General features: G+C 35.6%; 2 protein-coding genes and 1 long non-coding RNA gene across 3 annotated transcripts; 1 reads left to right on the plus strand and 2 right to left on the minus strand.

The window, feature by feature from the left end:
* Window positions 1-281: 281 nt before the first annotated feature.
* On the minus strand, window positions 282-3359 carry LOC122301455. Its single transcript, XM_043112825.1, has 3 exons — window positions 2823-3359; window positions 2214-2579; window positions 282-1222 (listed from the first exon to the last, which is right to left on the minus strand). The coding sequence occupies exons 1-3, from the start codon at window positions 3114-3116 to the stop codon at window positions 596-598; spliced, it is 1287 nt and encodes a 428-aa protein (XP_042968759.1). The 5' UTR covers window positions 3117-3359; the 3' UTR covers window positions 282-595.
* Window positions 3360-8319: 4960 nt separating this feature from the next.
* On the minus strand, window positions 8320-11333 carry LOC122301456. Its single transcript, XM_043112826.1, has 2 exons — window positions 10605-11333; window positions 8320-8816 (listed from the first exon to the last, which is right to left on the minus strand). The coding sequence occupies exons 1-2, from the start codon at window positions 11003-11005 to the stop codon at window positions 8591-8593; spliced, it is 627 nt and encodes a 208-aa protein (XP_042968760.1). The 5' UTR covers window positions 11006-11333; the 3' UTR covers window positions 8320-8590.
* Window positions 11334-15043: 3710 nt separating this feature from the next.
* On the plus strand, window positions 15044-16756 carry LOC122295547. The gene is made up of 2 exons (XR_006238155.1): window positions 15044-15491; window positions 15945-16756. It is a non-coding gene; the product is annotated as an uncharacterized LOC122295547 (long non-coding RNA).
* The last annotated feature ends 479 nt before the right edge of the window (window positions 16757-17235 follow it).

A 17235-nucleotide genomic window follows, 5' to 3' on the forward strand; every position in this document is an offset into this window, starting at 1 on the left:
TTGAATCTGGTTGTATTCCCACGTGATCTAATATTTTTTAATATATTGTTTCTATAATAAATTTCAGCAATGTCGATTTCACATAAATAATTGATGTTTCCGATTGACAATATTAAAGAATATTTGTAACTCAATTTGGGATTTATTCTCGTAATAGAAATTTTATTTTTATCATTTATAATTATTTAAACTACTCTTATCATATTTGTAGGCACTTTATATGAGAATACATTTTATTTGTCATAAAATCTATATGACTAAAAATAATAAGATTAAACATATGAAGAGGAAAAAAAACAAAAAAAAACCCTCTCAAGCGCAGCTATAATATTGTGCTAGAATTTTTGAGTGCACAAGACAAATGTATCACATAGGATTCTTTCTTCCATATAGCCCGCGACTTGGATTCGTACGTATCACATTTGATGGGTTTTTGTTCAATTCGTTTTTTCCCTTTCTTTTAAACAAGACTTAGATTAGATATTGTGCTAATCATGCACGTTAAATCCTTAACAACTTACCTATGTGTATAACAAACTAATAAATCATGCATGTCTAATGTAATCGTACGTATATGTACAAAATGGAAACAGATTCACGGTTCTTCATCACTCTCAGTGTTCTCGCAGTCTTCGACATCGATGGCAGCTACCTTACAGGAACTAATCCTAGATGAAGCCGATCTAATCCTGAATGGTAACTTCGTGTTGCTTTCTAGTACACCGGTACACCCAGATTCTTCCTCTTTCTTCAGGTCAGCAGGTGGCAGGAAGCAATCCATGGACAACCCTTTTATGTTAAAATCGACTTCTTCGATTGTCCAAAACTCTTCCATGCGAGTCCTAGAATGATTTTCCGAGTTCTCACCGAACCTGAACAGGGACACCGAGGTCTTGCCGGCATGTGCAATGTTTATGCCGTCTATGGTTCGGTAGTCTTGGATCAATGACTCCATGGTTGTCTCCCAAAAGATGCTTTCGTTTCCGGATGCTTTGATTCTGAGGAGGTGAGAGTCTTCAAGCTGCACTAGGAGGCCTGTTCTTTGGCTGAAGTAGCCCCACACTGTGTGCCTCATTATTTCTACGTTGTTGCTGCTTCTTGCTCTTAGCGTCGAGGATTCAGCTTCGAGTTTTAGTATGAAACAGTCTTCATCGTTGATTGCCTTCTCGCCAATACAGACAGAATTGGAGAACAAGTGTGCCGTGGACATTGGATCGAGACCCTGTTGAATGTCACACATATGAGTGGGTTGTATACTGTGAAATCATTTTGGTCTACTTCAATATCATATTTTTTTGGGTAACATTTCTCTTTTAACAATATCGCACATAAAAGGCATGCGGGACAAGAATGATGGAGCTTTGAAGTATGAACTCAACCCGGGCCGAATTGTTGGGACCTTGCAGGCCTGATATTGAAGCAGCCTGCCTAAGTGGGTCAAGCAGAACCTTTGGATTATTTAAATGCATAGCGAGCCAGCCAGCCCATATATATATATGATCCAGATGAGCTACCTAATTCATCAGTGGGAATGCAAACCCTTCAACACGACTTAACCGGAATGATAGACCAACCAAAGTGGACTTTTTTGGTTCTTGCTTTTCTTTTTTCCTCAGCCAAAGAAAAACTATTGTGTTGAGCCATTTACTTTTTGGCTAACAATTGATTAAGATTGTTGACTCTTCTGGATTCATATTAAAATTTAGAATTTCTGCTAAGAATACAATTGGAGGAAGGTTTAAGGAAAAGAGCACACGTAGATGGTGATGATTAACAACCTTAAAGTATTTGGTGGGCTAGGCCCCACATTTAAGTGGGCCATAGAGCTTTGAAAAGATAATCAGTTGTGGTGAACCATGAACATGGAACTCTGACCCAATAAGAAGAACTAAGAAGTGAAAAGTCGGGGGGGATAAAAAAGGCCACATGGAATTTCGGTCCCAGCTCCTATCTTGGGAAAGTGAAAAAAAAGTGATAAAAAAAAAAAAAAAAAAAAAAAAAAAAAAAAAAAAAAAGGTACCCTTAAAAGATAAACTCGATCAACTTTAAGCTAATGGAGATCCCCTAAAAGACCACGACTCCATGAGAAGCTAGTCCTGACTCCAAACAAATCACTCTCATGATCACATGACTTTAAACAAACGGTAAGAAATTAGGAACAGCGTAGCGCCAAGAGAGAGAGGGAGAGGGAGAGGGAGAGGTGGGTGGTTTACCTGCAAGAAACGTCTAAGGGGCCTAGGTGGGCCACGGGAAGCGTGAGAGTGGTGCCAAGGGGTCTGCCTCCAAGCCACCTTTCCATCGCTCCCGGCACTGATTTTGCACCCAGAGACAACGAGCTCCAAGCACCACAGCTCTGGCCTCTTCTGCCATAGAACAAATCCTCCCATCTCTCCACCCCTATGTCTCATGCTCTTCACCTTCACCACCTTGTTGTTCAAGCTCCCTTCTCCTGCGGAGAACTCCGACGCCGCCATTCTCACCTTGCCCATCGCATACATGCTGTCTATGGAACTCATAGCCTTCTCTCCCCCAACTGCTGCTATGTATTGTTGCACTATATATTTCGCCATCGAAGCCTCCTACATATCACAAGTTGACCCTGAATTAAACCCCATATTCGGTTTGCAAAGTGTTTAATGCATAAAAAATCGATGAGGGAACAAAAAAAGGATTATAAACTGCATATAGAAGAACGGCATAGCAACTAATTCTGAAGTGACGTATTTTCTCCGAAATATGAGCCAAAAGTAGCATGTTAATTGGGATATATCCATCTTTGGGCATGCTTGACGTTGTTAAAGAAGAAGATGGTAGCTACTTACGATAGGATGGTCTTTGATGTTGCGGTTAATGGGTTGCTGAACGCACTGGATAGGGAGAGGGATTAACGGGGCTCCAACGACGCCGAGCAAGAGCTGTATCTCCGCGTTACGGCTTCCAAAGACGGTTGTCATGGACTGCTGTGATTTCTCAGTTGTTGGTTTCATCCACGACTTCATGTTTTGCCACGACCTGTTGGCACCGTTCCTGTTGGAGAACATTTCTTCTGGGATTGGGACCTCGAGGACTGTATCGAGCCCATCTTCTCGATCATAGTTTGGACAGAGCTTCCTCATCAGAGAGTTTGAGATCGGGTCTTAGCAATATTGGCGGTGAGGGTTTGGAAGATGATGGGGGTTTTGCTTAGTTTGAGGTAGCAGTACTGGTGAATGCTAAAGAGGGTGAGAGTCTTAGATTGAAAGGGAGGGAGAGAGAGGCCAACAACCGACCATGGCCTCCATGTAAACGTGGTCCGCTTTGTCTATGTCGTGTTTGCACGCTCTCTCGTTCTCCCTCTCTCTCATTAGAAATTAGTTTGCTCGTCGTATATAATACAACAAATCGATAGTGACTGGCATTAGATTTTATTCCTAAGACTTCATACATATTTAATTTTCTATATATAATTCATCTATCGCTGAAGCATTTTTCTATCTATTATTAATATTGTTATAATACGACCAACAAATTAAGGAGAAATAGCTAGGCAAGTTGTTGGATTAAGCAATAAAGCAAAAAATAGCAGACTAGCAACAGAAAAATAGAGAAAATAGAAGAAATATAAGGTATTTTCTAAGAAACCTCAATCTTACTGTTCACAGATTGATTCTAAAGGTTCTGCCATTCATCTTCCATTAATCATATTTATAAAGACTTATATAGAGACTTATAAAATACATTAATATAGAAATACAACTTCTAAAACAGAACAATAAAAGGAAACCTATTAAAGCATAAATAGGAACATGAAAAGTCCCTTTGGAAATAACATCACACTTTAATTCTCATTCTTGATGTGATTTCCAATCACACCAAGCTGTGATCTAAGAAATTGAAACTTGTCTCTTGAAAGTGCATTTGTGAATATATCAGCTAGTTTTTCCTCTGACTTGCAAAACTTCAAAACAATTTCCCCACTTGATTCTACTTCATGCAAAAAATGATATTTAATTGTTATGTGCTTAGTTCTGCTATGCTGAATGGGATTCTTGGCAATTGCAATGACTGATTGGTTCTCACAGAAAATTTCAGTAGATTCCTCATGTTTCTCCCCCATATCTTCAAGTATTCTTCTCAACCAAAGAGCTTGATTTGCACAACCTTTAGCTGCCACATATTTGACTTCTGCAGTGGATTGTACCACATTGTTTTGCTTCCTCGAGCTCCATGAAAACATAGTTGAACCCAAACTAAAACAATAAGCTGAAGTACTCCTCATGTCATCAGTTGAGCCTACCCAATCACTATCAATGAATCCAACCAGCTTTGTTCTTGTAGCTTTCTCATACCAAATGCCAAAATTGATTGTTCCTTGCAAATACCTCAAAGTTCTCTTAGTAGTACAAAAATGAATTTGATTAGGACTTTGCATAAACCTTGAAAGCACTAGCATATAGTATGTTAGGTCTGGTGTTGCATAAGTATAGTAAACTTCCCACTAAACTTCTATATGTTGATACATCCACCTTCTTCCTATCATCATTTTTTCTCAATTGTTCATTTGGAATTAATGGTGTTGCTACTGATTTATAGCCAACCATATTAAATTTTTTCAACAAATCTTCAGTGTATTTCTTTTGAGAACAAAAAATCTCATCATTTCCTTGACTCACTTCCATGTCAAGAAAATAATTCATCTTTCCTAAATCACTCATTTCAAAGCTGGCCATCATGTCTTCTTTAAAATTTTTAAGCATTTCAGCATTACTTCCTGTAAAAATTAGATCATCCACATAAAGTGATACAATAATCAAATCATTGCTGTTTTGAGACTTTGTATACAATGTAGGTTCACTTTTACTCCTCCCGAAACCTTGTTCAATGAAGTATTGATCAATTTTTTCATACCAAACTCTTGGAGCCTGTTTTAATCCATACAAGGTATTTTTCAGTTTATAAACTTTACCTTCTTTTTCAAACCCCTCGGGTTGATCCACATTGACATCTTCTTCCAACACCCCATTTAGAAAAGCTGACTTCACATCTAATTACAACACTTTCTAGCCCTTTTGAGCAGTTAGTGAAACCAAAGCTCTAATGATATCCATCCGAGCAACAGGAGCAAAAGTTTCATTATAGTCTATTCCATATTGTTGCACATATCCTTTAACAACTAGCCTTACTTTGTGCTTCAATATGGAACCATCCGGATTTAATTTTGTCTTATAAATCCATTTTACTCCAATAATATCCTTATTTGCATGTTGAGGAACCAACTCCCATGTGTTATTCTTCTTGATCATCTTAATTTCTTCTTCCATAGCTTTTTGCCAAACTCTTTCTTTTGATGCAACAACAAAGCTCACGGGGTTCAAGAGTATCATAGTTGCATTGCTCATACACTTCACTCAGTAACCTTGTCATTCTTATGGGAGATTCAGGAGATGATTTTTCATCACTATCATCAGAAGACAATTGAGAATCCATATGGCTTCTATTTTCAGGTTGCTGAAAAACACTTTCTTCAACTCTTTCTTCTTCTCTTATCTCAGTTAAAGACTCGAACGGTACTTCAACATTCTTTTGAATTACTTAGGCTTCTCAATCCCAAGAGGCATGTTCATTGAATTTAACATCTTTACTGCTTGTTTCCAAGTTAAAAACTCGAAAACCCTTTGAAACTGTGCTATAACCCACAAAGACTCATCTTTCAGCCTTCTCTTTCAGCTTAGTTCTTTTTTTAAATGATACATGGACATAACACACACAACCAAGCACCCTTAAGAAATTTGTAGCGGGTTTTATTCCACTCTAGGCTTCATAAGGAGTCTGATACCAATTCTTGTATTCAGTGGTGAAGGATACTAGTATTGGAGCATTAAAATGAAGACCTACTTCATCTCTCAAGATTTGTGCGATGTAGTTGAGAAGGGGGTGTCTGAATCAATCTTTCCAAGATTGATGAGGGTTGAAACTTCAAAGGCAACATGGGATATTCTTCAGTTAGAGTTTCAAGGAAATACTAAGGTAAAAATCATCAAACTTCAAGGCTTTAGAAGGGAGTTTGAAAACTTGAAGATGAAGGAATCTAAAGTAGTAAAAGAGTATGGTTCCAGATTAATTGATCTAGTAAATCAGATGCGTGCTCTAGGTAAAGAAGTGACTGATCAAAAGATAATTCAAAAGATTTTAATTAGTCTACTCGAGAAGTATGATCATGTAGTAGCAGCCATTAAAGAGTCAAAAGACCTGCAAACACTTTTAGTTATTGAATTAATGGGATCTCTCCAAGCCAATGAACAAAGGTTGGCTAGAAGGAATGATGATATTTTAGAGCATGCATTTCAATCCAAAGTGAATATGAAGAACAAGAAAGTAAAAGATTATAAAAGAAAACTTAATAAAGCATAAATAGGAACATGAAAAGTCCCTTTGGAAATAACATCACACTTTAATACTCCTCCTTGATGTGATTTCCAATTACACCAAGCTCTGATACCAATTGTTGGATTAAGCAATAAAGCAAAAAACAGCAGACTAGTAGCAGAAAAACAGAGAAAACAAAGGAAATATAAGGTATTTTCTGAGAAACCTCAATCCTACTGTTCACGGATTGATTCTAAAGGTTATGTCATTCATCATGCTTATAAAGACTTACATAGAGCCTTACGAAATACATTAATGCAAAAATATAACTTCCAAAACAGAACAATAAAAGGAAACTTCATAAAGCATAAATAAGGCATAAATAGGAATATGAAAAGTCCCTTTGAAAATAACGTCACACTTTAATACAAGTATGTAATAATGAAAAGTGAAAAAGGGATCAGCTCCAGATACAGAGGGGCGTATGTTATAATGTTCCCCGGTATCTTTTTTCCTGAGCAAGTATATATCCCCTATATTGTTGGTACCGCTTTGATACCTTTGACAGTAGCATATCTAACGCAAAGTTTAACGCATTCAACGGATAAGTTGAACATAACACGACTTCGATTTGATTAACACTGAAAATGTCGGCGATACAAGGCCAATGCAGGAGCACGCGACCGACATTTTTGATTGAGATTGCGAGAGCATATATGGTGGGTAGGAAGACACTCTTTATCTGTTTATATCGCCATTGCTGTACCGCATTAGCTGGGTTCTCAATTAATTAATTTAATTTTGCATAGTTTAATTGAAAGGGTGGCGAATGAAGCCAACAGGAGGGATCACACACACAACGTCCTTGCTGCTTAAAACATCTGCATGTTTCCAATCATGCTAAGCACGTTCTGATGGGAGTAGCTAGCTTTTATCCATTAAATTCTTGGGCTAATGCTATCTTTGCCACTCTTGCAAATCTCTCTCTCTCTCTCTCTCTCTCTCTCTCTCTCTCTCTATATATATATATATATATATATATGTATATATTATTGTTGCAGACAGAGGTATAGGGTATCCCGAATAATACATTTCTCACCATAAATAATCACTAAAGCTCGCTTTTATGAATTATCATTATATATACCCAAAAATCTTTATGAATGTTTGTCGGGATTCATCACACCCTCTCTGTTTAGCTTATTACTCAAAAAATAGTTTCTACTTTATAGTCAAAATATACGAAAAAAACAAAATAGCGTACTAAGAATCCCATGAAAGGCCGAATGCCTACCACGAGCTGTGTCTCCCTCCGGAGTCTGGGAGATCAACATTGTGGCCGCGAATCACGGCATGTTCATCTAGGCGCACAACTCGCGCATCCATCTATCGAAGAAGACCACAACCATATTAATAACACCACCGAGTCTGACACTGATACTACAACGGTAGTGTTTGTCATTTATATCACCCAATCTCAACATCATGTGACTGCTGCTCGTATTAAGTATAATGTTTCTGTAATTTATGTCAGACTGGATCCAGTGATGGTAATTTTTTTTTTTTTTTCCCTCTCCTTTTCCGATCACCTCAGGCTTTTAAGTTCGAAGTTGTGCCCTTTCTCTTTCTCTCGGCCTGGCATTGGCAAGTAGCAATTTTTTCACAGCACCTAAGTGAAGCTGCATCGTTGATCCTAACATTCATTGCGCCAATTCCTATCAGAGATTCAGAGCAATACTACTTTTTCTTCTGATCTGAACTACAAGGGGCTTTCTCAAAATTCAATGAATAAATGACCTTGGTTTAGATGCACGTACTGATGATATTTGCTTCCGGGCCTCTTTTAACCCGAGCATATCTATCGATTACCAAGGATTCGGTAGTCGTAGATAGGTCCGATTTAGTTGAAAAAACTCAATTAATCCGACTATCTAACAACTCCATCCGATAGAGAGTCCAAATAAACCCAGAAAATGAAAGGTGAGAGAGTGAGAAGGCTACATTTTGATACAACTGTTACAAAGCAAATAAAGTTACAACTTACAACAGTGACATGATAACTATCTTGGTGAATACATTCCCGATTATACAATAACATCAATCAAATAGACAAATACTAAAAGCAAGAGTGGACATGCGCTTATCGAGCATGGTGCCTGTGCAGGTGCTAAAAGCCATCAACCCTAAGAGACATGCCATATATATATATATATATATATATATATATATATTTTGTCACGGTATTTTATGAAGTTACATTGAAGTGAAAGAGCCAAGAGATGACAAATGCAAAGACCATACAAGCAAGCAGAAAATTCAGAAACCGGTGACCCTGCCAGAAGCGCCGAGACTCTGTTTGGTGCATAGCTGCTGTTGCTGTAGCATCATTCGTCTCATCCCACTGCACCATCAACTCAGTATCATTCACACCAGCAACATTGTGTGCAATTGATCCACAGATCTCACAAGTCCTGCATTTATATATCAAAGAAGATCACACATTTTGTTTTGATACGATACGATACATAGAACAGTCAGAACCAATAGCAGGGTAATTATTTCAATCTTCAGTAACACAAGTAGTTCAACAAGCCTCTCTACCAGCTCTTCGTAACCCACACAATTTCCTGATAGCGCACCTTCGGTTCAGTGGAAAACTACTTTCTGGAATTGCTACATGATTTGGGTACAATGAGTCAAATGTGTCATAGCCATGGTTTTCATATGATGTCCAATGATGCATTGTGAATCACCCCCCACCCCTCCCTCCCATTTCCCACTCATAAACAAGCACCACACCCCTTTCTCCTTAAAGTGAAACAGTAAAAATAGATGTACATCCAATCTGGAAGAAAAAATTTTGCAACCTCAACAATAATTTAACCATATTAGGAAAAATGAGACAAGTTGAACTAGCCCATTAAAGGAGTTTTTTTGTAGTTGTTTTAATGGAGCTTTTAGTAGTTGTTTATCAGGCACCTTATGTTTGTGTTATACCAACTCAGTCAGATTGAACCAATAAAGAAAGACCATACACCCAAACAAAGATGTCAGAATAGCAATCAATAAGATCATTAAAAGGCAATAGACTGGATTTCACAGCTCACATGTATACATGAAGGGTTCATAAGATCATGCCAAGTACTTACTAATGGAAGAACCAAATTGCCTAACTCATGATCTTAACAAAAACTGGCAGGATAAATATAATAAAGTCAATAATATTATTTGGAATTAACATGCAGGTTTCTTTTGCCTTGAGAATAGAATATTATATAGGGACTCCATCATATTGGCTAAATACCCAGCACTTCCAAATTTCCAAGCCACAGCTAGCCCAGGTTATCAAACTAGAACTCTTCTTCTTCCAACTTTTGTGACTGACTGGACAACCCACTTTGTTTAGTTGGTCCTGCTTCATAGACTTAATAACGAAAAACATCAGTTGCCTGTCCACGTTAGGCGAAAAAAAGAAGAGGAGGAAAGACAGTAAAACCGGACTGCCTCCCAAATGGGTGCATCATGAAGAAACTCAATGCGGGGTACATGGTTCAAGTTTGGCAAACAGAAAACCAGGAATCAGAATGACCTAATTAATGCATCATATCAGGAAAATTAACAATTAAAAAATACTTCGACGTGGAAAAGGTCCAGACCAACTAGAGCAGAAAAACCCAACTTGCGCGGTGGCCAGCGCAAAATAAAGAGGAATCGGAAAAGGTGAAATATGTCTGCTATTCTAATTTAATGCTAAGAGGAAAAGAAAGAAGAATAATTCGCAGACTTGGATATAGTAGCTGGACACGCGTTTTTGCTTTACAATTTTGATTCCCATTATATATCATATTCCTTTTATTAGGCATAGTCCGTTGCCTGCATTATCACCAGAAGTTTGTCTGATTTTCATCAGAAGTTAATCAATCATCTATTCATCTCCATGTCAAAACAATCCAAATATAGCAACTTTATACAGACAAGTCTCTGCAACGTAAGCATGCGTCACACCATGAAAATAGCCAGGAAAGCAGAATTTAATTAGCATTTCACCATTAGCAAATTCACATATAATTTTCAAAGCATTTGTCGCAAATTGACAATACCCAGAATAGACCGATAACACAAAGATGCCAATCATATCCAAAAAAAGAATACAAATTGCAAGTTGCCAAGAACCAATAATGGATCATGTCTAAAAAATTTAGGACATCATTTACTTTATTCTAATTTACTCTTTCTCTTGTTCGATTCAAGAAACTTACTTGTTTCCCTTAATCTTGAACCAAGCTTCAGCACACTGCTTGTGGGCAGCAGCCAAATCGTCCTTACAAGAACATCCCAACTCAATGGGTACCCCAGATTCCAGATTGGCTGCATCCAAGCTCAGATGACAAATCCTGCAATCCCTCTCCACTTTTGCCAAATGTACCTTAACGTCGGGAACCTGGCCTTCCAGATCCACCTCCACAGAACAGTCTGACGCAGAGGATCCCCTCTGCTTCTCAGACACCCCCACAATTTCAGTCCCGGATTCTTTTGAACACCTCTGCTCCTTATCTGAACGTTCGCCAGATTGGAAGTAGACGTCGCAGACACCGACGCCCGAGCTCCGGAAATCACTTCCCTCCACATCGACAACTTGGGATTTCTCGACGGTCCCCATAGTTAAGAGCCAGAAAGTGAGTCTTCATGTAACGGGTCCGTGAGGCTGAGATCATGAATGTCCACAGAGGTTGAAGAAGAAGAAGCTTCCTTTGAATGTCTCTCAACCTCAAAAAAACCGATTTGATTATCAACAAAATTTTCAACGACCGGGTACCGGATTCTGGTTTGTCGAAGGTGATCTCTCCCTGTTCTGTGTCAGTCACTGAACCGCACTTGGAAAAAATAGAGAGAGAAAAAGATCAAGAAAGATCTCAAGACTCGAGTCAAGAGAAAGCAGTGCAGTGTTATGCATTGTATAGGAAAGATTGGACCCTTTTTCTTTCTTTCTTTTTCTTTTCTCGAGAATAAGTTACTAATGTGATTCTATTTTTGAAGCCTTTCTTTAATTCTTCTTTTTCATCAAAATATTAAGGCATGGTGAATTGCTGTTTCAATTCAATTCATTTTATCAAATTTTATCTATTCTTTTTAATATCATTTAAATAAAAATATTTTTTAATTTTTAATTTTTTATCTAATAATTAACTCATTATTATAATTTTTTTAAACTTTTAACTAAAATATAAAAACAATTAAACTTTTATAATTATTTTACTTTAATTTTTCAAATCTAATAAATCATGTTAATTCAAACTATTTAACTATTGTTCATACATTAAAAAAAAATATTATATAACTATCCAAATATATAGACATTTATCTTATTTTATTTCAATTTTAATAAAAATATAATTAGTATAGTTTGTATAGTAAGGTGAGATAATGTTGTTTTAAAAATTAAGTAAAATATTATTAAAATATTAATTTTTAATAATATTATTATTTTTATATTTAAAAAAATTAAATTATTTATTATAATTTATAAAAAAATTAAATGAGGTAATGATTTCATTATCTAAACGAATCGTTCTCAAAAGAAGAAAAGAGGGGATTTTAGGGAACCATTTGATTGAGATGACATTATAAGACTGTTCTCTTTTCTCAGGGCTCAGAAGACAGGTCGGCTATAAGTTAGGTGTGGAGCAGATTTTTCATTGTCGTGTTGTGTTTTTTTTGTTTATTTTTTTGCTTCCAACTACTATTCTGTTTGCTGCATACATTTACCCATTCGAAATGATGGTATGGCATGAAATATCAAAGGCAATCGTGATCGGTTAAATTCTACGTTAAGATGGCTTTTTAGAAACACTAGTGCTACCATAGTAAATTGTACGAAAAGGAAAACGTTAGTTCGTCTACAGGGTTTGATCCCCACTATATTACCTTTAATAAATTTATGTATTTTTTTTTTTACTTTTAAAAAAAATCAGATTTCACTAGTGGGTACACGCAACATTAAGAGCTGTGCGACATAATAAAAAGGGTATTTATGAAAATAAATTTATAAATTTATATAAAATCATGTAATATGTTAAATTTAATTTATATTAAAAATCATTTTATAACATTACGTATTAAATCAATTAATTTATAAGTTTATTTTTAATAATACTTTTTTCAATAACTTAACATTTCTCTTTTCTTTTCCTTTTCTAATACAAAAAGGAGTTTACACATTGCTCAACAAGAATTTAGGAATCTTAAGCTTCAAGTCTTGATTTTGATAATAAGATGAAATGAGATAATCTATTAATAATAGTTAAATAATTGAATTAATATGTTTAATAGGGTTTTGAAAAATGAGAAAAAAATTAAATAAAAATATTATAAAATAAAAAATATTATTAGAATATAATTTTTTTATATTATTTTTATCTTGAGATTTGATAGAGTTGAATTATGTTTTGCATTTTACTTGAAAGTTTAAAAAAATTGCAATGATTAGGTCATAATTATATAAAAAATATAAAAATTTCAAATTAAAAACTGTTTAGATATGAAAATGAGATGAGATTGTATGAGTTGGAAGGATTTTGATATTCAAAACACGCCTAATTATTCAGCGTCTTCCTTAAATTGAGTATAACTCGAACAGATTTGAAAGTTGTTAATATGAAAACAAAGGAAGGATAATACTATTTAGTTCCATGATTTTGCCTCTCCATTTTGATCGATATTGTATTTTATTTTTATTTTTTTAATAGTTAAAAAAATGATTATTAGTGAATTTGTATATTTTTTAAGCATTTACATATTTTAAAAATTGATATAAGAAAAAGAAAAAAAATGGTATAATTGTACTATAGGTAACTTTGATGGGGCAAATTCGCGAGTAGCAGTACCCATAAAAGGAATGTCTCTTTGTACTTGAAAAATTAGAGGTTCATTTAGAGCATTCACAATAAATTTTGTAAAGGGAAAATTATACTTAGCCCAATGGATTTGCCCCATCGAAAGTTATTGCTTGGGTATTTTAATTTTTTTTAATGGTTATGAAACAACGTTTCAACTAATCTAGGAGGCGCACAAGACAATCTCACATTTATTTATAATAGCTCCAACAAAAAATATATGATTCCCTTGAAAATATTCTCATAATATAATCCATTTATTTTTTTAAACAATTTATATTTTGGTTTAGCTTATAAATCTAGATTAATGTGAAATATGACATTGTATATTAGAAGATATTATAAATATAAAAAAATATGAGGATATCATTGGTAGTTAGAAAAAATATTTTAAATAAATAAAAAAATAAAAAATATAATATTTAAATGATATAGCGAAAAAATAAATAAGCTGATATATAATATATTATAAAAGTCAATATATTAAATAGAAAAAATAAGTTTTAGTGATGTATTTTAAAAGATAAGATAAAAAAACAATTATAAATACTCTAGTTTGATGATTGAATACAAAATAAGCAAGAATTGTCTATCTACATATTTCTTCTTTCTCTTCCTCTTCCTTCCTCAAGTGGGAGATTAAAGTGGTCGGATGTGTGTGAGGTTATATCAAAGGTGGGTATATTGCCGTCTTTGGTTGCACTTTTATATATGCATGAGAAGCATTGATATAGCAGACATACATTGTCTAGGCCAGTCCCTGTATAAGTAGTTGCCAAGTATTTCCTTCAACAATTTCACTACAGGCAGTCAATCTTACGGACTAAGGACCAACACATAATGTTTTTTAGCTAAAAAATCGCAGCTTTCCTATGGACCCAGAGTGATAAGACACCAAGCTTTCAAGTTGATCGGACAAAGGAGAGGATTTTGGATACAGGTTGACTGAGTAGGTTGAATTGGTACCCTACGGGAACTCTAGCAAAGGTTTGATAACTTTCTCAATTAAATTGTCTTTGTACGAAGCAGAGTATGGGTGCAGCAAACAGTCGGAAGAGAAAGCAGCATAAACTTTGATTTCCTTTTTCAAACCCCACATTGTCAGAGACTGATAAAGGTTCTTAAGAGATAGTAGGACCAAATCCAGCCTGTGTTATTTGCTTCTGTTGCAAAGCACAGTGTCACCCATAACAATGGTGGTGATTTTAGTTACTAGATAGCGAGCTAAAACATTGGCCACGTTTCAGTAATTAAAACACTGCTTGAGACCTAATAGAGGCTTTCGTCACCCACATAAACAGCTATTGGAAGAGTAGAGTGAGGGGATGCTTGAAAGACCTCTGGGATTGTGTTAGAAAGGTTTAAAAACACGACGGGTTCTTTACCTGCACCTGCAAGGAGAGAAAATAGAAATTAAGGTTTTCATTCAAAGAAAGCATAATATCCCCACTTGCCTAAATAGCTTCTCCTTTTCACAATTTCATCACTTTAGTTTTATTCCCGCAATGCAACGCTTCATCTTTAACCACCGCACATCAGCTTATTTTCATATATAAAAAATATACAAAAACGACTGTTTCGGACTTTTCCCTCCTCCAAGTCTAAAGCAAGTCATCAAACTCGACCCCAAACGCAGTTTTAGGGAGGTTTTGAGCCCAAACAAAAACTCAATGGCCTTGGCCCATAAAAGTGCTAAAAGGCACGTAAGGGTTTGTTCCCCCTTTTTCAACGTAACGTACCTCGATTGATTCCAGCGTAAGATTAAATAATTAATGGGTTCCCAATAGCACAATCATCCCTTAGGGCATTCACATTGGCCTATGCATCCACATATGCAAAGCCAGTTTTACATAATATTAGCATAAAATCGACCCACATTGGATTCTTCATTTCCAAAATTTTAGCTAACTATAAACAGTAGATTTACAACTTTCCATATCCACTATTTTATCTCCAAATTATATTTTAATAGTTATTTCTCTCTCCTCCCACACTCTCTCTCTCCGAAACCCTCCCCAAACGATATTATTTCTCTCTCTCTCCCCGAAACCCTCCCAAGGGATTATTTCTCTCGAAGCAGAGCTCTCCACACGGTTTCTCCCCTCCGAATCTCCATCCCTCTCTCGACCCAAACAACCCCACCGGAAGAAGAGAATCCGTGCACCTCTCTAAGGCGACGGTTGTCGACGGAGCTTGCAACTACTGAAGTGAATCATCCCGGTTGCTGGTTTGCTGAAATTTCTTCTATTTCAGGTATGATTTTTCTGTTTCTCTTCACGATTTCGGTTAGGGTTTTAGATTAGTGAAAGTGTTTTTGTGTTCTGCTGTTGCCATTTCTTCATTTCATGTTTTTCTTGGTTTTAGATTAGGGTTTGTACATTTCAGATCAGGAGCCATCGATAGGTTTCTGTTCTTGCCCACTATTATTTCTAGAAAGAGTTTAAACAGAAAATAGGCAATGAAACCGTGATGATTCCCTGTGTATGAGAGGTTTCTAATTTTAGGAGCCATCGATAGGTTGGTGTTTATGAAATTGTCTGTGTATCTAGGCAATGAAATAGAAAATTGTAAAAAAATAAAACTTTGAAGCATGTTCTGAACTCTGTTTTAGTGCTTTTCTCGATTGGAGATTGTTTAAATGGTAGACAGTGCCATAATCTGTAGATATTAGTGAGAATCATTGTTGTGCTTGTGCTCCCTGCCTAGTGCTTTTCCTGAAACCTTTTGCTCTTCTTTTGGGATTGTTGACATTAAATTGAGATTGAATATAATGAATCATTATAGAGAGAGACACAGAGCGAAAGGGAGAGGGATTAAAATCGATGATGCATTAATGGAAGTAATTCTCTTTGTATGGCATTGTCTTTTGGTTCTGCTTGAACACTTACTCATGATGTGGAGCTGCACTTCCTGAGCTTCTTCCATGTTGAATATCAAGATGTTTCAAAGATATAGATATATAGAGAGACAAAACTAAATGGCAATAATTGCTTAATCTGAATTTTGTAAACTATTGACCTTGCTTAATATGAATTTTGTAAACTGTTGACCTTGCTTAATATGAATTTTGGCCTTGTTTTTTGTAATATGTGCTGTTTTGTACCTCTCTTTATGGGGAGATTGTTTTGTTGGTGGTTGGTGGTGGGTGGGAACATTTTGTTGGATGAATTTTGTTTTGGGTGGGATATTGTTGTATTGCTTGCTGCTTGTTGGTGCTGGAGCCGTTGGAGGACCCAATGGCAAGGTTGTTTTTGTTGCTGCTGAAGGGTGCTGGAGGGTGCTGGAGCTGCTGAGGCTGCTGAAGGGTGCTGGAGCTGCTGAGGCTGCTGGAGGGTGCTGGGCGTGCAGTTATTTTCTGGTTGCTGGATTTCATATATGCTGAATTTGTTGGTTGCTGAATTTGTATAAAAATCAACTTTTTGTAACTTGTATTAAGTTGATTTTGATACATAGAATTAGTCACATGTAAATTCTGAAGTTGATATTAGTCAAATGTAATCTGAAGTTGATATTAGTCAGAAATTATTATATATAGAATGCTGGAAATTTGGATGCATGAAAGGGTGGTATGGATGCAGCACATAGTCTATATTATTTCATTGACAGGTTCGGTTTTAATGGATATTATCTATGTACTGGGTACTGATTGCATGTACAAACCAGTACATGGAAATTGCAAGGTAAAAAAATTAATATTAGGCAAAAAAAAAAATATTAAAATGATAATATTTTATTATTATTTTATTTTAAATATGCATAAGCCAATGTGAGAGTTTTGTTGAAATGACAAAGTGGATATATAAAAGAGTTAATTTTGCATATGCATATCTAGATACCAATGTGAATGCTCTTATACCATCAAATAAATCCATTACCCTCTCGAAAATAAGAAAATACAAAATATCCGGATAATAATTATTTATTTATTTTTTTACTCAAAGTCAAGTAGCTTACTGGTTTGTATCTTATTAAGATAAGACGATAAATATGTAAATAG

Source organism: Carya illinoinensis, chromosome 2, assembly GCF_018687715.1.
Source record: "Carya illinoinensis cultivar Pawnee chromosome 2, C.illinoinensisPawnee_v1, whole genome shotgun sequence".
Taxonomy (NCBI): domain Eukaryota; kingdom Viridiplantae; phylum Streptophyta; class Magnoliopsida; order Fagales; family Juglandaceae; genus Carya; species Carya illinoinensis.